At 40.9% G+C, this 22,453-nt stretch overlaps 1 protein-coding gene across 1 annotated transcript; it reads left to right on the plus strand.

Annotated features, from left to right (window-relative positions):
- The first annotated feature begins 1,612 nt into the window (after positions 1-1,612).
- On the plus strand, positions 1,613-22,337 carry mmp17b (matrix metallopeptidase 17b). Its single transcript, XM_067388894.1, has 12 exons — positions 1,613-1,663; positions 4,865-5,136; positions 6,060-6,192; positions 6,278-6,431; positions 6,610-6,718; positions 6,805-6,982; positions 15,341-15,517; positions 15,652-15,778; positions 16,780-16,850; positions 17,061-17,210; positions 18,344-18,613; positions 21,013-22,337. Exons 2-12 carry the CDS (start codon positions 4,972-4,974, stop codon positions 21,345-21,347), a joined length of 1,869 nt encoding a protein of 622 aa, XP_067244995.1. The 5' UTR covers positions 1,613-1,663; positions 4,865-4,971; the 3' UTR covers positions 21,348-22,337.
- Positions 22,338-22,453: the final 116 nt, after the last annotated feature.

The following is a 22,453-nucleotide window of genomic DNA, read 5'->3' on the forward strand; positions in this document are numbered from 1 at the left end:
AAATAAATTTCATAGATTAAACTATTTAAATATTTTATGTTAGACTCATTAAATATAAATACGTATTACTCCTAATTAGATATGTTTAAGTAAAGTGAATGAAATTTAAATGTGTCATATCTATGAAGGGCCTGAATCATTTTTTTGAGTGTTCAAACACAATACTTTTTGCCTGAACAGGAGGATGAGTGACTCCTCGGTATAAATGGTGAGCTCAGTCTGGATTTTGTGGTATTAGTCAGAGGTGACCATAGTAAAGAATTCCAATGCCGCCCCTTATGAGAGCGCTGTTGAGGCCCATGGGTGCACAATGAATATCTGTACTGTCAAGTTCCTCTAAAGGGGTCGCAGTTGTCCTGGAGACAAGGAAGTGCACTTGGCCTTTGTGGCTCTTGATCACTCTCTTTTTGAACACACACATCCATTCACACACAAACTTCCTTGTGCATCTTTCTAAAAATACAGTGAACACATCTGCCCCTCTGACTCGCACACTTTGACATATGGGTCAAAATCATTATAGGACAACAAGGCATTAATCCACACTATGCGTATTCGGCTCATTCTCTCTTTCCTTCTGAAAAGTTATTTGTAAAAAAAAAAAAAAAACAGTTTGTAAAATTACCAGTATCTGCAATTTTAAAGCTATTAAAAGCTGTAATATCTCAATAAGATTGAGCACTGAGGTGATAAGGTTTCTGACCCTTTTGACAGGTTATACTCTGAGAAGTTAAATACACAACATTCAGCACACACCTCTGTTGCCCATGTAAGTATGTTTTTCAAATCCAGCTATTCCCCTGGAACTCACACAGTACTATCCAGCAAAAAGACAGATAGCCCATCTGGAAATGTGCTTCGCTCTTGCATTCTGCCACGATACACAAACTACAAGTTAACCCCCGCACAGAAATCCCAGTTTAGTTTTTTTTCTTTTTTTTTTTCCTGTATTTAATTTATTTTATATGCACCAACAATATTTTAAATGCTTTGTCACAAAAAAAAAAAAAAAAGGGTGGTATGTTGTAAGAGACCAAACAGCAACAATGCATTTAGCTAGATCGGTTCAAATCTTCGTTTTTAATTTTTTTTTTATCCTTTCGTTAAGAGGATTTAATCCAAACATATCCACAACTACACAAGCCCAAAGATAAAGTGAAACCCTAATCCGGCAGTTGACTTACATCTCACTGCAAAGGATCCATAACTATGTAAATGTTCTTATACTGTGTCAAGAATCACATTCATGTTTTATCCATTAATTAATTGCATGTGATGAAATCTATGAGACATTTGAGCTTTGAATATAAAGTATAGGAAATTTGGCAGAAAGTGGACAGACGTGTGGAGCTAAGCATGTCTCTAAATCTCCTCACTGGATATAAAGAGGCTTTTTCACACTGGTATCTTCCAAACACACAGAGAGAGAGAGAGAGAGAGAGTGTGAGCAAATGCCCAATGCACTTAGCAAGGGAGGGTTGGTACGTTATTGAGGGGGGTATTAGGAGTCCATTGTGTGAGTGCAGAGGCAGAAGGAGAGAGAGAGAGGGGTTGGGGGGGTGAGGAGATGAGAGGAACACATCTGTTCAGGAACAGAGAAGGAGGACAAGCACGACAGAGCACACAAGTGCAAAGGAAGAAAGAGACAGAAGTTGTTTGGAAGGTAAGCATGTCCCAATTTTGAATGAGTTCATAATCTTTGCATAACACTGTAATTGTAACTTTTCTTTGTTGTCGTCTGAATATTTTGAGTCTTTTAAATTACATTACAATGATTCAGGATTCTTTGTTATGTCTTATAAATTGCTTTTATTGCAGATTATTATGGCTTTAAGTGAATTCAAGCTCTTAAGAAATGCAACCCATCAAGGATTACTTGTGCTAAAATCTCTTAGAATGTATTACCACTCCTTGATTCCCATGTCAACAGATTTCAGAACAGATTGTGTTAGAGCATGTATAAGTGTAATACTTCTTCATTTTTCTTTCATGTTTTCAGAAAAAATTTAGCCTAAAGCTTTGAATTTACGCACCCAGGAAACAGTTGTAATATACAAATTGGCAGGACTTCATAATTTTAGCCTATAAAGCTTGGAAATTTACCCTCAAACATCTTTGACATGTTAGCCGTCATTACTTGTGTCTATTCATTTTAAGTCAGAAACAGTTAAACTCGAAGTACACAAAGTTTGAGGTTTCTTTCCTATCATTTAGTCTGTATTATTGTAATGACATCGTGATAATTGTAATACTAAATGATAAAGCATAATGTGCAGAATGCAGATATATAATTTATTTCTACATAGCGTTTAAAACATATTTAAATAGATATCCTCCACAGGCTTCATTACATGACTTCAGGTTTTATGAGAACACAGAGCAAGACAAGTGATTGTAAATACATGTTAAATGAAATGAAATATACAGTCAAACCAAAAATTATCCAGAAGTTTTTGATATTTTTGGTATATTTTTACTAGTGGGTGCAGGATACTATTATAGTTCATTTATGTAAGTGAGGATAGCAAAATAAACTGTGACATATTATACCCAAACATTCTTCATGCAGTGGACTACCAGTAAAATTGATAAAAAACTTGGAACCAAAAATTATTCAGACACTTTGACCTGACCATGTTTTGCTTAAGAGTTATCTGATATAATTTTTTCCGACACAGTTTAACTCTGAATAAATTTTGGTTTGACTGTATATTATATATATATATATATATATATATATATATATATATATATATATATATATATATATATATATATATATATATATAAAAGGGATGTAACGATACCCTCATGTCTCGATTTGTTACGTCACGATGTAACGATACCGAACTCACGATACAGTATTATTGCAATACTTCAACAATATGGTAAAAGGTTAACAAAAATTAACAGTTAATTAAAATGCTGAATTTGGTTTTACATTGGGGGTGGAAATGAATAACATGGCTAACCCAAAACACAGGACAATGTTGATACCAGAATAAAAATATTCATGATTCTGAAGCGGAAAATACAGAAAAATACAAATATGTTTGCTCTGTCATTGACTAGATATTTAAAATAATGCAGGCCGCTTTTTACTAGTAACATAAGACATTTGGCATTATCAGGACCCACAAATAATCCCCCATTGCATTATTATACATTATATTCAACATTATATATAGTAGTTAAATGTAGTACTGACACTAAACTTCTAGTATTTTTTCTCACACAGTAATTTTCATTTTGGGTGGACCATGAAAACACAATACATATTATCACTATCTATGATACAGTATTGTTGCATTTTTGTATTGCGATATATTGTGACACCATATATTGTTACACCCCTAATATATATAAATATTATATATATATATATATATATATATATATATATTATATATATATATGTATATATATACTCTAAAAAATGCTGGGTTAAAAACAACCCAAGTTGGGTTGAAAATGGACAAACCCAGCGATTGGGTTGTTTTAACCCAGCGGTTGGGTTAAATGTTTGCCCAACCTGCTGGGTAGTTTTATTTAAACCAACTATTATTTAAAAATTGCTATATGGCTAGCTTAAAATGAACCCAAAATAGTTGGGAAATTAAAAACCAGATGCAATTAGAGACAACAATAATAGACAAAAGGTGAATGTTTATTAATAAGCTTTAATATTGTATTAATATAAATTTAATAGTTTAATAGTTTATTAATATAAATTTATTAATAAGCAATTTAAAAGTTTATTGTTTAATAATTATTAATTGAACATTAATAAATGTTCATTTCCAACATACTTTGGGTTAATTTTAATTAAGCAATACAGTAATTTTTAAACAATAGTTGAGTTAAATAAAACTACCCAGCACGTTGGGCAAACATTTAACCCAACCACTGGGTTAAAACAACCCAATTGCTGGGTTTGTCCATTTTCAACCCAACTTGGGTTTTTTTAACCCAGCATTTTTAGAGTGTATATTATATATATATATATATATATATATATATATATATATATATTTATATATATATATATTTATATTTTTATATTTTTTTTTTTTTTTTTTTTTTTTTTATTGTGTGTGCGTGCGTATATAATTTACACTGTCCTCTACATACACACACATCATTATTTTCATTATTTCGTGACAAGGTTAAGAAATTGAATTGCAGATTGTAAATGACACGTGCGGGTGCATTGTGCATTACGTTATTGTATTTATTGAGCGTTACATTTATGTGGGTTCTCCCATACTGTCTTTCTGTGACTGGGTCAATGTCTCATCACTCAGACACTCATGATTTCATACACATTTACATGCGTACTTGTGTCTCTGCCCATTTTTCCCGTCAATCTCCCTCCCTTTTATACACTGTCCTCTGTCCTTGTCCCCTGAGATTGCAGTGTTTTCCTTTAATTCAATTATTCCATAACTCTTCTTTTCCATGCCCCAGTCCCCCATTCCCCCATCCCTCCTACTCTTACAACCCACCATCTCCCACATCGTCTCATTTCTTTAATGAAATGACACCTGCTTATTAAATTAAAGCCCCACATCCGCTATGCTTGTCTTCTTTTCCTTTAAAATGAAACACAACCTCTGCAGCCTTTTCATCCTTTTCTCTTTGACTTGCCATCTGCAATTCAATCATGCAGTTTTACAACCAAAGCAGTCAGCAGTGTAGTACAGTATAAATTATTTTGGGACTGAAAGAGGTCCTAAGTTAAGAAATCCCTTGTAATGAGAATGCACCACTGATTTAATGTATATTCTTTTAGCAAGTTGTTGTCATTGTTTAGAACACAATATTGTATAATCATTACTAAATTATCTCCAAACTGAATTTACAGTGCTGGCATCAATTCTTTAAGTCCTCAACACAAGAGAGGCCACCATCTCGGTTTCGGCAAAGATGACGGCGTGAAGAGGAGGAGTGACATTGGGTAACATTGGTATTATGGCGATGTTTTGGACAGCAGTTGTTTTTTACATGTGTGGACGTATAGTGGAAGTTCATGGAACGGCTGATAAAGATGCACTGCCAACCAGTTTGGCAAGAACAGTTACATCTACCACTTTACCCACTGTCATACCCACAGAAGATGAGAGCATTAAACTTGTGGTGAGAATGTCTCTTGAACTTATTAAACAATTCAGTTGGAAAAGATTTTTCTTTGTTGAAGTGTTCCATTAAAAGTCAACATGACCCTATTTCCTTACCCATTCCCTTCGTTTTCGTATCCTTTATGTACCTTTTTAGACTTTTTGTGCATGATTCATTGAGTTTATTTGCATAATATTTATAAGCAAACTGTAACGATTTAAATGAATTAAACGATTTTTGCTTTTAAGGTGACATCACAAACTCCTCAATATTAATTTGTCATCAAATATCCTGTTTTAATTTTAATTATGTTATAAAAGTAAACTTGAATTTTATATTGCTTTTTTAATTATTCAAATAGAAAATAAACTCAATGTATTAATATATGAAAAAGTAATTAATATTCTTTTATATGCATGCTTTTTTTTTTTTAAATATTCTTTTATACAAATTTCAAGAATGATTCTTTTTTTGAATTCATTACAACTGCGTTACATAATTTTCTACAATTCCCATAAATCATTAACAATGCATAATTTGCAATTATAACATTCCATGACCGGGGTCATTTAGATTTTTTTTTATGTTTTTGAAGTCTCTTATGCTCACCAAGGCTGCATTTATTTGATCAAAAATGCAATAAAAACAGCAATATTGTGAAATATTATTACAATTTAAAATAACAGTTTTCTATTAGAATATATTTTAAAATACAATTTATTCTTGTGATGCAAAGCTGAATTTTCAGCATCATTACTCCAGTCTTCAGTGTCACATGATCCTTCAGAAATCATTCTAATATGCTGATTTGCTGCTCAAGAAACATTTATTGTTATCAATGTCGAACAGTTTGGCCGCTTAATATTTTTATGGAAACTGTCATGTATTTTTTTCAGGATTCATTTAAGGACATTTTAAAAAAATGTCGTTCTGTTTGGCAGGATTGGCTCACCAAGTATGGATACCTCCCACCCCCTGATCCCTCTACAGGTCAGTTACAGGCCTGGACAGCTGTCACTCAAGCAGTGAAGAAAATGCAGAGGTTTGCTGGTTTGGACGACACAGGAGTCTTAGGTATGAACAACAATTGTTCCCCCACTCTTTTTAAATCTCAGTCTTATTTAATGCCTTCCTTATTTTCCTCACCTTCCTGTCACAGATGAAGAGACTGTTCAATTGATGCAGACACCCCGTTGTTCACTTCCGGATGAGGATGATCAAACCATCCAGCTATCAGCATTACACGGTGATACGGAAAATATAAGGATGAAAAGAGCAGTTTCTACCTGGACAAGAAGAAATATCAACTGGAGGTTAGACTAATTATTTTACCAGTTGTGTTTTTCTTCCTGCTTTTTCTTTCCTGTCTGCCTTAACTTACTTAATAGTTACTTTATAGTGTAAAAATCTTAGAAAAAGATTAAAAACACATACGAAAGAGTAAACATTTTTTGTTATTAGTCCAACTCTCTTATTCTTCATTTTTCTCAGGCTGCGCTCTTACCCATTATCTTCTAAACTGTCCCGTGAAATGATTCGCTCCCTTGTGTACTATGCACTCCGAGTGTGGGCCGATCCAACACTGCTTGAGTTCCATGAGGTTATGGCTACTTTTTAAAACTTTCAGTCACATTGACCTTAATGTGTGTTCATGTTTTTGACTACATGTTAAACTATTTCAAATAGGTGCGAGGACCAGAAGGGGCAGATCTCCAAATAGATTTCTTGCATGGTCCTCATGGAGATGGATATCCCTTTGATGGAGCAGGTGGATCTGTTGGCCATGCCTTCTTTCCATCAGACCCAGACAGGGCAGGTGGAGTTCACCTGGATGCAGAGGAAGAATGGGCCTTCAGACAACCAGGTAATACTGCAAAACATGATCATAGATAAGAAATAATGTAAAAACCAACAGGGTAGATCAGTACATTATCCACTGATAATAAAATATTGGCCAATAACTTTCATGTTATGGCCAAAAATGAAATCAATTGTTTTGCTACAAGCGAATTTAAGCTTCACAAAATTATAATATGAAAGACAAATTTTAGTTTATCAAATTTAACAGCTATTAAATAATTAGTGTTTTTAAAGATTAGCCTCCCCAACTAAAACCCTGGGTATACTTAGTTTTTATCCCTCTACCGCACGCATTATGATAAATTTATATAAAAAAATATTTGACGCTTTTTATTTTCTTAGAATGGCTTAACTTGAAGTGCTGTAAAAAAAAAAAAAATTGGAAAAAAATATTATTTTAAGGTACTTTATGATATGTTGCCATATGGCAACAACGTGCGATAGTGGAAATAACTTAAAATAAGTGTAAGTGTATATAGTTAATATTTTTCCTCAGAAATGTTGTTTGTATTGAATCAATTGGTGCTATTATAAGCTTTAACAGTAATTATAAACAACACCTTATACATATTTTCCAACATCTTGTGCTTTTATTTATGGAATTTATTCTTTTGCTGAATAATGCTTTATATTCTTTGAATTTCATTACGTTTTTTGTGAATATTATTTAAATTGCAAATGTAGACAGTTAAAAACAAATCTAATACTGTTCATCATGTTTCATAAAACAATGACATAAAACCAAAAATATTGTAGTTCATGAAAATTCAACATTACGCAATCTTATGAGAGGAAGGTTATGAACATGAACCCCCCATAATCCTTGAAACGTCACCTTTTTTTTCTGTATGAAACTTCAAAGAGCATTTTTTTTTTTCAGAGGTGAGACACATGTACACATCACATTTGGTGCACTTCATCCTAACAATAAACTTACAGCCACTTGCACCTGCCTTTTTGAGACACCATGGTAGGCCAGTGTGTTGGTCTGGGCCAGTAAAACGACTTTGGAGTCGTTGGGCCCGAACTCAAGGCATGCAGGGCTCACGGAGAGGGCCTGCAAGTCACCAACTCGCTTAACTGATGCTAATGCAAGTAGCAGAGCGGTTTTGAGCGTCAGGGGCCTGAGGTCAGCTGAACGCAGTGGCTCAAAGGGAGGCCCTTTAAGAAGTCTGAGGACCAAAGAGAGGTCCCAGGTGGGAACAGTGAGAGAACGGGGAGGATTTAATCGCCTAGAACCTCTCAAGAAACGCACCACGAGGTTGTTTCGTCCCACTGACTGGCCAGCGATAGGAGCGTGAAAAGCTGCAATGGCTGCTACGTAAACTTTGAGCATTGAAGGGGTGCGACCCAGATTCAAACGCTCCTGGAGAAAAGACAGTATCGGGGATACGTCACACTCCACTGGGTCTATGTTGCGTGTAGAACACCAGTCAACAAAGACCGACCATTTCTGGGCGTAGAGGCGTCTTGTGGACGGAGCTCTCGCCTGAGAAATGGTATTCAGCACGTCCCCGGGGAGGTTGGCAGGCTCCCGTCGAGGGACCAGAGGTGCAGAGCCCAGAGTTCTGGCTGGGGATGCCAAATCGTCCTGTTCGCCTGAGAGAGGAGGTCCCGTCTCAGGGGGATCGGCCACGGAGCTTTTGTGGAAAGCCTGAACAGCTCTGAGGACCAAACTTGGCTCCTCCAGAGCGGGGCCACCAGGAGGACTCTGTGCTTGTCTTCCCTGATTCGTCTGATGACCTGTGGGATCAGAGCGATTGGGGGAAAAGCGTAAAGGAGGGTGCTGGGCCAGACATGGGCCAGCGCATCTTCCTCCTTTGAGAAATAAATTGGGCAGTGAGAGTTGCCTTCTGAAGCGAAGAGGTCTACCTCTGCCTTCCCGAAGAACTCCCAGATCATGAGAACCGTCTGGGGGTGGAGCATCCACTCGTCTGAGGGGACATTGCTCCGAGATAGCATGTCTGCTCCCAAGTTTGTTTTCCAGGGTATGTGAGTCGCCCTGAGCTACTGAAACCTCGGTGATGCCCATTCCAGAAGACGCTTCGCCAGAGCGCATAAGCGGCTGGACGAAAGACCGCCCTGGTGATTTATGTATGACACCACTGTCATGCTGTCCGACTTGACTAAGACGTGGCGCCCTGTCAGGTATGCCTGGAACGCATGAAGGGCTCGAATCACTGCCAACATCTCGAGGCAGTTGATGTGCAGATGGCACTCCTCATGAGACCACGAGCCGAAGGCCGGTCTGCCCTCGCAAAGAGCGCCCCAACCTGTGTTGGACGCATCCGTTGAGAGCACCGTCCTTCTGGACATCGCCTGTAGGGGTACTCCTTGGCTGAACCATACAGGGTTCATCCAGGGTTTCAGAGCTGCCAAACAGGCCTGATTGACCCTGAGACGCAGGCGGCCGTGCCGCCAGGCGTGAGGAGGGACCCGGAACTTCAACCAGTACTGCAGAGGCCGCATCCGAAGAAGGCCGAGCTGCAGAACCGGGGAGGCGGAAGCCATCAGCCCTAGCATCCTCTGGAAAAACTTCAGAGGGAAATAGGCTCTGTTCCTGACCGATGCCGCGAGCTGCTGAATGGCCAGAGCGCGCTCTGGAGATACTACAGCCGTCATACGGACTGAGTTGAAAACTGCACCCAGGAACGTTATACGCTGGCTGGGGAGCAGTGAGCTCTTGGCAAAGTTGACCCTGAGACCCAGGCACTCCAAGTGGCTGAGTAACACGGATCTGTGATGCTCCAGCTCGGCTCGTGACTGGGCTAGGATGAGCCAGTCGTCGAGGTAATTGAGAACCCGGATTCCCATCTCTCTCAGTGGGGAAAGCGTCGCGTTCATGCACTTGGTAAAAGTGCGAGGAGCTAGGGACAGTCTGAATGGAAGGACTGTATATTGGTAAGCCACACCCTCGAACGCGAATCTCAAGAATCGCCTGTGATGGGGGGCTATCTGGATGTGAAAGTATGCATCTTTCAGGTCCAGCGAGCAGAACCATTCCCCGGGGCAAACCTGCGCGAGGATCTGCTTCAGCGTTAGCATCTTGAACTTCCGTCTCATGAGGGAGAGGTTCAAGAGCCTGAGATCTAAGATGGGTCTGAGACTGCCATCTTTTTTGGGAACTAGAAAATAACGGCTGTAGAACCCCGAATTGCTCTCTGAGGGGGAGACTATTTCTATAGCTCCTTTCCTCAGAAGAGACAGGACTTGACATGGCTCGGAGGACATGAACGTCGTCCGTGTTGACTGAAGTCTGAAGCACCCCGCTGAAGCGCGGGGGCCTTCGGGCGAACTGAAGCGAGTAGCCTCGACTTATGGTTCCCAGAACCCAGCTTGACACTCCGGGGATGGCCCGCCAGGCCTCGGCCCGCGTGACAAGGGGCTGAATGGTATCGGGTGACGGGCCGCCAATCGGGGGCCCGTGCACCGGAGAGAGTGGAAGAGGAACTTCACTCTTTCTTAGAGAAGGTAGAATATTCATAGTGTTCGCCATAAGAATAGCGTTTTGCATGGACGCAGCACTGGGCCCAGTTAGCACAACACTGAACATATCTCGTACGCCCGGAGCTGAACGAGGCGGAGGGGGGGTGGAACGAAAGAGCTTTTGGGGTGGTCCGGCTGTGGCGAGACTTTGCCCCATCCTCTTCCTTCCTGAAATATCAGGAGGGCTTAGGAGGCATCGGGTCCAGCGTAATCTTAGGCCGGGGTCCCTGACATTGCCTCGGGAAGGAGGAGCGCTTACAATGGCGCTGTTCCTTGAGTGGTGCTGCCTGAGAGGTAGAGGGGGCAGGTTTGTTCTGCTGAGCCAGCGCAGACTTGGGGCGGCTGGAAGCAGACATGGAGCTAGGGCGTTTAGGCAGGAAGTGTCGCATAGCCTGAGACGACTCTTGTGCTGCAGTAAAACGCTCTGTAAAGCCCTCTACTGCTGGCCCGAAGAGACCAGAAGGAGAGACCGGGGCATCCAAAAAGGCCGTCTTGTCCATCTCCTTAATCTCGGTCAGGTTGAGCCACAAATGGCGCTCAAGCACGACCAGGCTGGCCATGAATCGTCCAATAGCCTGAGCTGTGGCTTTTGTGGCACGCAGGGCTAAGTCAGTGGCGCTGCGGAGGTCACGGAAGGCAGGTGCATCGACGCCGGACTCATCCAGAGAACGGAGGAGCTTCTCTTGAAACACCTGGAGAATAGCCATGGCGTGCGGCGCTGAGGCAGCCTGGCCCGCGGACGTATATGCTCTGCCAGCCAGGGCAGATGTGGTCCCGCAGGGCTTGGATGGAAGGGCCCTCTTAGTGTTCCAACCCACAGCCGTGGGGGCACAGAGGTGAGCCGCCACCGCTTCGTCCAGGGGCGGTAGATGCTCGTAACCCTTCTCTTCAGAGCCATCCACAGAGAGCTGAATAATTCGTAGTACATAGGCGCGCAGAATACGGGGCGCGCCACGAGTTCGTCAGCTCGTTGTGAGCCTCTGGGAAAAACGGCGCGGCGCGTTGACGAGGGGCCTGGCGGGAACCCGGCAGGAACCACTCATCGAGCCTGCTCTGTGATGGCTCCTCTGGCGGAGCCCATTCGAGGTCCAAAACCTCTACTGCTTTCGAAAGGATGCGGAAGAGCTCGGCATCCATACCCGGCTTGCAGTCAATGGGCTCCAGCGAGGGAGGGCGGGCGGGGTCAGAATCACCGGCCCAACCTTCGGATTCAGAGGCCGCGGGAGACATGGCGTCATCAAGCGGCTCGTCCTCAGAACTGCCAAAAGAGATGAGGTCGCTCGCATCTGCCGAGGGACGCAGCTCAGGGCGGAAGAACAGGACGGGGGACTGCTCTCTCGAGGGAGAGGGTGAGGCACGCGCGGAAGCCGGCGTGACGTCATCCAACTCCGTGTGCTGGGCCGCTCTGCCCCGCCGTCTCTTCCTAGCCGGCTCGCGGGAGGAAGATGACAGGAGGGCGCGAGCGGCGAGATCGCCTTCACTGAAGAAGGCGATCCGCGAGCGCAGAGAGGCAAGACTCATGTTCTCACAGTGAGAACACGAGGTCCCGGTGAGCGCGGCCTCTGCATGGGGTCTGCCCAGGCAGCCGGCGCACTCACCGTGACCGTCGTCGTCATGCAGAGGGGCTCTGCATGTGCCACACGAGTGGCGCGGCATTTGTAACAACGCCGCCGCCGTGAAATCGGCGTTTGAGGGGCTCTTTTAGAGCGGCGAGGGCCGCTAGAGCAGTAAAAAGCACTGTTGGAAAGCTCTTTTAGAGCGGCAATAAACCGCAGGAAAATCGCTCTTTTAGGCGCGCCGGATGGCGGCAGGAGACGGGCTGGCAGGCGGCCGGAAGCGGGAAGCGGCGGGTCGAGACGCCAGCGCTTCTTCCTCGGCGAGCTCAGCAGTCCGCTGCGGGAGCCTCTTCGACGGCGGCGAGAGCTTCCTTCCAGGCGAGCTTCTTCCAGGCGGCGAAGGCTTCAGCCGGAGATCAGCGAGGAGCGATGTGAAGTCGTCGCTGAAGGAGAGAGAACTGAAATCCTATGGCGAAACGCCCGCTTATATAGCCCTAAACCCCGCCCATTTCGGCGGGAATATTCACGCGCTCTGTCGCCATAGGTCGCGCAGCTATGCCGCGCCGTCATTGGTTCAACAACTTGTCTATGAGTGAACCAATGACGATGCAGTTACACTGCGTTATTGAAAAAGGCTTCAGTAACGGGGAAAAAGGAGACCTTTCCCCATACGCATTACGAGTGAAGTATCGAAAGGGAACCCATGTAAATATATTTGTATTCTTTCATGCTAGAGTTGTACAAATGAGGGTACTTTCTAACCTATTTGCACAATCTCTCTAATAGGCCTCCATTGTTGCTGTAGCTTGCATGTGCTCCAGTCTGTTCTGTTTTGTAGTTTTTCTTTGACTATCTTGTGATTCGATGCCCCCAGGGCATGGTTGCCACCTTGTGGATAAACTAGTTATTGCAAAAAAAAATTTAAAGGCGCATGTGCTCCCTGCTCGTACAAAGTACGCACGGTTACAAAAATCCGGTGATGCGCTAACCCTGACATATGCATAAAAAGTATACTTTGGGCTTAACGGCTTAGTTCACCCAAAAATTAAAATTCTTTCATTTATTACTCACCCTCATGCCGTTCCACACCCGTGAGACCTTCGGTAATCTTCAGAACACAACTTAAGATATTTTAGTTGAAATCCGATAGCTCCATGAGGCCTCCATAGGGAGCAATGGACACCTCTCTCAAGATCCATAAAGGCACTAAAAACATATTTAAATCGGTTCATGTGAGTACAGTGCTTCAATATTAAAGGTGCTAAAGAGGATGTTTTGTTTTATACATTTTTGCAATATTATTTGAAACTGTCTTTACTAACTGATAAAAGACTATTTATTAGGTGCACTGAAAGGAATAATATTAATATACACCATAAAACATCAGGCTTGTCAATCGCTGCCGTGACGTTCCTTGTGAGAGACGAGCGCAGCTGCGCACTCCAGTAACTTTCCACACTCCACAGGCGCCGCATGCAGTGTTTTTGTCAGGAGACAGGAGTAACAACTGCAGATTATGAGTTACCTGCGGTGAGTCCGACATAATGAATCCACTAACACGACACAGCGAATGCCGGTGGTAAACACTCGTGTTCCAATACGAGTTTTTACGAGTTTTGGGAGGCGTTCCTTCGAAGGAGGGGGGTTGTTCTTACGCATGCGCTCATTTCAAAAACTCAATAACAGTCTTTGGATTCTCAGTCGACGAAAAAATCCTCTCTATCACCTTTAATATTATAAAGCAACGAGAATATTTTGAGCGCCAAAAAAAACAAAATAACGACTTATTTAGTGATGGCCGATTTCAAAATACACCTTCAGGAAGCATCGGAGCATAAATGAATCAGTGTGTCGAATCTGCTGTTCGGAGTCACGTGATTTCAGCCGTTGGCAGTTTGACACGCGATCTGAATCTTGATTCGACACAATTTTTGCTCTGATGCTTCATGAAGCAGTGTTTTGAAATCGGCCATCACTAAATAAGTCGTTATTTTGTTTTTTTGGCGCACCAACAATATTCTCATCGCTTTATAATATTAATATTGAACTACTGTACTCACATGAACCGATTTAAATATGTTTTTAGTACCTTTATGGATCTTGAGAGAGGAAGTGTCATTGCTCCCTATGGAGGTCTCACAGAGCTATCGGATTTCAACTAAAATATCTTAATTTGTGTTCTGAAGATTAACGAAGGTCTTACGGGTGTGGAACGGCATGAGGGTGAGTAATAAATGACAGAATTTTCATTTTTGGGTGAACTAACCCTTTACTTAAGGTGCGTTTACCCCATGTCGTAATTATGCAATCACAGTATGTGACGTTCTACACGGAGCTGTTTACATCCTCAAACTTGGAATTATGCATTTCTATGGCAACTCTATCAATGCCCATATGAATCTGCAGCGGTCAGGTGGTACAGCGGTCATGTGGTACAAGTCAGAGCTCTCCGAAAACTCTCAGTTTACAAGTTGTAATTACAAAATTCTACGAGGACATGAATGCTTTTTACAAGCTGTAATCTCATAAGTACAGTAATTACAACATGCCGTGAATGCACCCTTAATCTAAAAATCAGACGAAATTAGCACAGTATCCAATATCAGCTGATTTATATCCAGTATTAATAATAACTTAAAGGGGCCATATTATGCACTTTTACAAAGTCTTGATTTTGTCTTTGAGGTCTACCAGAATAGGTTTTCAAGCTTGAATAATGATTTTTTCACATATTTTACATTGTTGCAACACCTCTCTTCCCAGTCTGTCAGTAATGCTCTGGGGTGCATTTCTCAAAGCGAACTATGATCGCAAGTTGCGTCGTTACCAATAGAGTTCAATGGGACTTACGACCATAGTTGACTAACGATGCTTTTGGGAAACACTCCCCTGTTTAGTTCTGGTCTCTATGAAGCCCCTCCTTCCAAAAAGCACAGTGTGCTCTGATTGGTTGGTTGGATAAGTGTGTTGTGATTGGTCAACCGCTTTGGGCATGTTTCGGAAATGTCACGCCCCTCACCATAACCGCAAGTTTCAACACACTACTGATGCAAATCAACCAGGCCGTACTCCTTTTTTTGTTTTTTGCGTACACCTTGGGTGGGAATTTTTTAAATGAGGAATATTGTAAAGTGCTAAAACTCAAGACTACAGTGAAGGCATTTCTGGGAGTTCAGAAACAGTGCTTCTTGATATAGAGAATAACTCTTCCTTTGGAAAATGGACATTATGCTTTGTAACTTTGTAGACCTTTTTCATTTTTCATTCAAGAAAATTTAAAATGTAAAAAAGCATTTTTAGCTCTTAATGTTTACACACAGCAACTGAGGGCACAGATCTGTTCACGGTGCTGGTGCATGAACTTGGCCATGCCCTCGGACTGACGCATTCATCAGCACGGCAATCTGTAATGCGTCCATACTACCAGGGGCCCCTGGGAGACCCACTACACTTCAGCCTGGGACATCACGACCTTCAACACATCACAGCCCTTTATGGTAACTGTCATTAAACTCCTCATTTGGAATCTCTTTTCTGCAATTATAGCTCATGGGATTCATGTGAAATATAATGCACGTGAAACTCAAATGATCTATTCTGCATGTGTGTTTGTGTCTGTTTATGAATTCAGGTAAGAGGGGTAACCATATTCCAACTGACAGACCTCTTGTTGTGACAGAAGCTCAACTGCGTCATCGACATGGAGGAATACACAGACTCACACACATGTACAGACATGCACACAGTCATTTGGACAAGTAAGAGATGATTGATTAAGCTTTTTGAATTCAACATCAAAGTTGTAAATAAAACAAAGATTATTCGAGTACATTTTAAATAATTTAATTTAGATTACCAGATACCAGACTTATAAGTAGTTTGAAAACAGCAAAGGAGATGCATAACGAATAAGATCAATGGGTCTCATTCATGAAACATTCGTAAATATATGAGTAAATATGTGAGTGATTTGCGCTTAAAGAGACCTTCCCGAAAACTCTTCTCCTGATTCACAAATACTTCGTAAACGTCAGAAATGATAGTGAAATGTGTGTGTGTGTTAATGAATTCCAATAAGTCGTAAATGGGGAGGCGCGTGCACGCTCATTCTCAATTACCATAAATCCCGCCCATTAAATCCGACTGACAACTATATATGGGCATCATATTATGACACCAAATGAAGGATTTTGGCCATTTTATAGGAAACAATTTCCAGAACTATTAAGGGGCCATTAGTTTGCCCAGCCCTATTGAAATCACTTAATTATTTGATTAAAGTGCTCCGTTTGCAGACGCTATTACTGGCTTTCACAATAAAAGTAAAAAGAAAAAACGTATGTAATTACTATATATAATATTTTTTTAAAATGCTGTGTAAATATGTACCTTATTAAGGTGAATTAAAATGCAGCCTTATTAGTGAGCAAAACGTTCAGATGTTAAACGCACTATTTACGCGTGACTGGGAGCAGGTGTAGATTTCTTTCGTACCAACTAACATTTGGAAAATACGAACATTTTAATGAATCCGAAAATTTACGCCAGAACCACTTTACACACGATTTACACAAAAATTCGTTCTGCTCTTGTTTCATGAATGAGACCCAATATGCGTTCTGAAATCGTAGTTTGAAGCTAAAAATTAGTCTTTGGCCATCATACACTATACGATTTTCTGTGAAATCTGTCAACTAAGATTGCCCAAAATTTACAGACTGAAAAACATTTTGAAATGTCTCACTTTGTCTCAATCAAGTTCTGTGGATCGCTGTAATACCAGTTTTGATGCAGTTGCCAAGATTCGAGGAGAGATTTTCTTCTTCAAAGGTAGATATTTGAAGTGTTTACATAATTTAGGGATAATTTATGGAGTTAAAAAAAAAAAAAAACTTCCTCCACTTCCAGTGTTTTCATCTTTCATCTTCTTGTTCTACCAAGGTCTTTATCCATCCATCATCTCCATATACAGTACAAATAATTTATTCTTATTTCTCCCTTTTTTAAAATCTCTCTTACCCTTCTTCACACGTTTTGCAGGGCAGAACATGTGGAGAGTGAGCAGAGGTGGTCTCGTGTCAGTCAGAGCTGTTCCTGTACAGAGACTTTGGTCGGCTCTTCCGTCTTCACTGCCTCCACTGCGAGCCGTTCTGGAGAGACACACAGATCATGCCATCATCTTTATCAGTGGTCAGTTTCCCAACACAATCATGTCACAAACCCACATTTTTGTGCCAATTTCAGTCTGTACACCCCATTTTTTGGGAGTTCATTAATATGAAGTGCAAATGTGATATTATAATCATAAATGGATGCTGCTTTATTGAGACCTTACTTTTCCCTATCTCTAAAGCAAACCTCTACACCTATTTCCATTTTTCAAATATTTTTTTTTCTTTTTCAAATAAATGCCTCTCCGAACCGATATGTGATGGGAAAAGGAAGAAGAATGGCATAGGAAAAAGGTGGATTTGGTTGTGTCAAAAACGAAATCCTCTATCCTTACTTTCCATGCCATTGTTTCTGTTACAAGATGGATTTCTTTTGTAATTTGGCCTGGCTTAAACAGACAGTGGTGGGCGGAGCTAGTGCAAATAGCTTTTGCCAACAAAATGGGCTATTTGCACGAGTATCTATTTGTAAATTGACACTCTGTAAAAATATACCTTATATAGCCACATAAAAAAAATGAAAACACTTTTCAGATCGTTCCTACACCCCTGCTACTTTTATGTGTGTTAAAGGTGCTACAGAGGATGTTTTGTTTTATACATTTTTGCAATATTACTTAAAACTGTCTTTACTAACTGATAAAAGACCATTTATTAGGTGCACTGAAAGCAATAATATTAATATACATCATTTATGCATGAGGTAGGGCCTTAAAAACATCAGCCAATCGTTTATGCGATCATCGCGTAAACGATTGGCCCTCTGGCTTGTCAATCACTGCCATTGTGAGACGTGCGCGCTCCAGTAACTTTCCACAGGCACTGCATGCAGTGTTTTTGTCAGGAGTAACAACTGCAGATTATGAGTTACCTGCAGTGAGTCCGACATAATAAATCCACTAACACGACACAGCGAATGCCGGTGGTAAACAAACACTCGTGTTCCAATACTCGTGCACGATTTTTGGGAGGCGTTCCCTCAAAATGAGCTTTGACGGAAGGGGGGGGGGGGGGGGGGTGTTCTTACACTCATTTCAAAAACTCACTAACAGTCTTTGGTTTCTCAGTCGTCGAAAACATCCTCTGTAGCACCTTTAAGTTACACCAATTTACTAACACCAGTTTAGTAAATTACTAAATACACATGTTTAGGTTCCCAGGTTTGGCTGTTCAAGGATCTGTCACTCCAAGAGGGTTTCCCTCAGCCTCTGTCTTCTCTGGCTCCAGAAGACTCAGAGGGACGGTGGCAAGGATTGCACTGGGACCCTACGCAAGGTGTGGTGTGGGGGTCTGTGAAAAAGGACGGAGAGAAAGGAGAAAGCCCAGAGGAAAGCGATGTCTGGAGAGAGCTTATTGAAGGAGGAGTGAATGGAATCATCACTGAGAATGATGACGAAAGAGAAAGGGCTAGAGACTTTAAGGGTGTGTAGCTTTTAGAATATACACAGTGCTTTGCGCAAGTATTCGTACCCATTCATTTGTTCACATTTTGTTATGTTGCTGCCTTATGTTCAACAAATAAATTGTCACATCAATCTACACTCCATACACCATAATGTCAAAGCAAAAAAAACAGATTTATGACAACTTTGCAAATTAATTAAAAATAAAAAACTTAAATAAATAATTACATTGCATAAGTATTCTTACCCTTTTCTGGGACACTTGAAATTTAGCTGAGGAGCATTACACTTGTAGATGTTACTTCGAGTGGAGTTAAACTGTGGCAAATTCTATTGAATTGGTATGATTTAAGATCAATAAAAGGTCTAACAGCTGAAAACGCATATCAAAAACTAAAGCCAGGAGGTCAAAGGAACATGATTGTAGAGCTCAGAGACAGGATTGTATCAAGACACAGATCTGGGAAAGGCTACAAAAATTTGGATACAAAAAAACTTTTAGCCTCCATAATCCTTAATGGAAGTTTTTAACAACTAGGAGTCTTCCTAGAGCTGACCTCCTGGCCAAACTGAGCAATTGATGGAGAAGGGCCTTGGTTAGAGTGGTGACCAAGAAGCTGATGGTCACTCTGGTTGAGCTCCATGGTCACATATGGAGATGGGAGAAACTTAACAGAAGGACAAACATCACTGCAACACTCCACTGATCTGTGCTTTATGGCTGAGTGGCGAGACTCAAGCCTCTCCTCATTGAAGTCACATGAAGTGACTGGGGGACTCGTCAGGGTAAAAGAAAAGCTCAATACAGCAAAATATACAGTAGAGATAGCCTTAAAGGTGCTAAAGAGGATGTTTTGTTTTATACATTTTTGCAATATTACTTGAAACTGTCTTTACTAACTGATAAAAGACTATTTATTAGGTGCACTGAAAGTAATAATATTAATATAAATCATCTGTGCACGAGGTAGGGCCTTAAAAACATCAGCCAATCGTTTACACGATCAGCGCGTAAACGATTGGCCCTCTGGCTTGTCTATCACTGCCATGACGTTCCTTGTGAGAGACGTGCGCGGCTGCGCGCTCCAGTAACTTTCCACACTCCACAGGCGCCGCATGCAATGTTTTTGTCAGGAGACAGGAGTAACAACTGCAGATTATGAGTTAACTGCGGTGAGTACAACATAATGAATCCCAAAAACACGACACAGTGAATGCCGGTGGTAAACACTTGTTTTGCAATACTCGTGCACGAGTTTTGGGAGGCGTTCCTTTGGAAATTGCACTCATTTCAAAAACTCAGTAACAGTCTTTGGATTCTCAGTCGATGAAAAAATCCTCTCTATCACCTTTAATGAAAACCTAGTCTAAAGCATTCAGAACCTTGGAATGGACAGAAGGTTCACCTACCAAAAGGACAATGACCCTAAGCACACAACTATGCAAGAGTGGCCTTTGGACAACTCTGTGAACGTCCTTGAGTCTCAGAGTACTGAGTTAAGAGTAAGTAAGTTTTCACAAATCTTTTTTTTTTTTTTTTTGCTTTGTCATATAGCTATGGAGAGTAGATTGAAGTGAAAAAAGAAGTACTTTAAAGTATTTTAACATAAGGCAGCAACATAAAAATTTGAAAAAATGTAAAGCCCGGAACACACCAAGCAGACGGCAACGACTAGTGGCGACGAAAGCAGACTGTGGGTTTGGCTCACGTCGGCAGCATCTGGATCCAAAGATGCCCTGATGCACCAAACCGACGCTCGACACCCAACGGCCAAGTAGCATGTCCATTCTGCACCTGCTTAAGAAGAAATGCCTTTCTCTACCAGCAGCTGGCAGCAGCTAAACAGCCAATCAGAATGATCAGATGGCCCGACTGACCGACGAGCTCCGACGCCGATTCAACGTCGAGTCGGCCGAAAAAAAAACAAGGAGGACCAACTTCAGTCGACAGTGTAGAACACACTGAAAAAACTTAAGCCCGGGATACACTGCACGATTTTATCCATCCTATAAGATTGTTACTTTATCACACTGTGCGACATGGATCTATTAAAATTGGGTACGACATGCATGTAGACTGTACAATGATGACACCTAATGACTCATAGGCTTCGATGCAAGTTTCTATAGAAGAATAAAATGCCATCAACATGCGCTATTGGTAAACGAAAAGACCATGTTTGTGTGCTGAAAAAAAAGGAAGCAGCGAAAGCCAAAAATCGTGCAGTGTATCCCGGGTTTAGTCGGCCGACAAACAAAAACTGCCTGACAGCCGACCATCGGCTCGGTGTGTTCTGGGCTTAAGGGGTACAAATATTTTTACAAGGCGCTGTATATACAACACTGCATTGAATGTGGATGTATGTGTAACAGTGTTTGACAGCACTAATGATTTTTTTTATCCTCAACGTCAATCAGGTTCAACCTATGTTTTCAAAGGCAATTCCTATTGGAAATTTACTCACCCAGGCTCAACCCCTGAAGAAGGATACCCCCGGCTTCTGGCCACCGATTGGTTGGACTGTCCTCGGCCGTCCTCTTACAGCCCCGGTGATATCTCTTTGATCTCCCACTACGGTCAACAGGAGCTTCATGAGCAGAAAGGGCAAAGAATAATCGACCAGATCAGGCACAAAGACAAAAGAAGAGATAAACCTCATCACTGGGAATGTCCATGTCTAAACAGTGCAGTGACTCAAAATGAACATATTTTACTACTGTCCATTTTATTTCTGATCAATGTGATTTGTTAACTGTCACTTTAATTTTTTCCACATCCAAGTTCACAAATCATACCCAAAAATGACTTATATACTGCCCGGACAAAAGAAAAAAAACATTTATTTCCATCGAAAGGTGCATAATTTTTTGGTCAATCTTGTATTGACAATGCAAGAGGTGAGCACTCTGTAAACTCTCCTCCAGAACATCCAAAAAACTTACACTGAGGTTAAGGTCAGTGCCAATTCATATGTGAAAATAATTCTTCATGCTCCCTTCCAACTAACAATTCTTTCACAGTTTGAGCCTGATGAATCTTGACATCTTAATACATGGTTGTTTAAGAAATGGTTCCCAGCTACACACTCCATCTTTTAGGGTTAAAAAACTGTTGCCAAACATATAACATGCTAGAAACATAATAATCACTGTAATAATGATCCATCTAAAGTATTTGCCTATTAAAATCCAAACAGCAATTTTTTTTTTTGGCCAGGCAGTGTGTCATACTTGATTTTTAATCGATGAAGACGCACATTAAAATAGTTGGAAAGATGAGTTCTAGCAACCATCAAATTCAGAGAAAATTCTGTTGTTATATGTACAATAACTCCAAACCTAAATGCTAGCTTTATTTCTGTATTGATTCCAGTTTTATTTGCTAAAACTCCTTAGAATTAACAAGTTAGTTTGGTTATACTGCAGCACATTCTTGTTCAGATCAAACCTCATGTGACATAAAACAAACACCAACAAAATAACCGATGTTAATGATTTACAGTTCAGAGAGTCTGTCTGCTCACCAAAGCTTATAAAAGGAGGCAAATAATATTGTGCTAGACTTTAAAAATATATTATATACATATTTTGATCTTGAAGATGCAGAGAGCAAATGTCATAGAACGACTTTAAACAATCTACTGGGTTCCAAAATCTGATTTATTCATATGTTCTCCTTAAAATGGTGTGATAATTTAGATTAATCATAAAGTGGAAAGACAAATGACTGTGCTCATCATACTACAGGTAAATACCAATGTACTTTTTAAAATAATGTACTACTGTGTGAAGGATGGTCAAATAATGACAGATCAGTAAAGTGTAATTTACAGAACAAACTCATTATAATAAAATCTTT

This window comes from Chanodichthys erythropterus, chromosome 1 (assembly GCF_024489055.1).
Source record: "Chanodichthys erythropterus isolate Z2021 chromosome 1, ASM2448905v1, whole genome shotgun sequence".
NCBI lineage: Eukaryota > Metazoa > Chordata > Actinopteri > Cypriniformes > Xenocyprididae > Chanodichthys > Chanodichthys erythropterus.

Bases quoted from the DNA above. Each gene is read 5' to 3' on its own strand.
- mmp17b (XM_067388894.1), top strand. From the start codon at position 4,972: ATGGCGATGTTTTGGACAGCAGTTGTTTTTTACATGTGTGGACGTATA. The intron at 17,211-18,343 runs GTCAGTTTCCCA...ACACATGTTTAG, and splicing joins TGCCATCATCTTTATCAGTG to GTTCCCAGGTTTGGCTGTTC. The intron at 18,614-21,012 runs GTGTGTAGCTTT...AACGTCAATCAG, and splicing joins AAGGGCTAGAGACTTTAAGG to GTTCAACCTATGTTTTCAAA.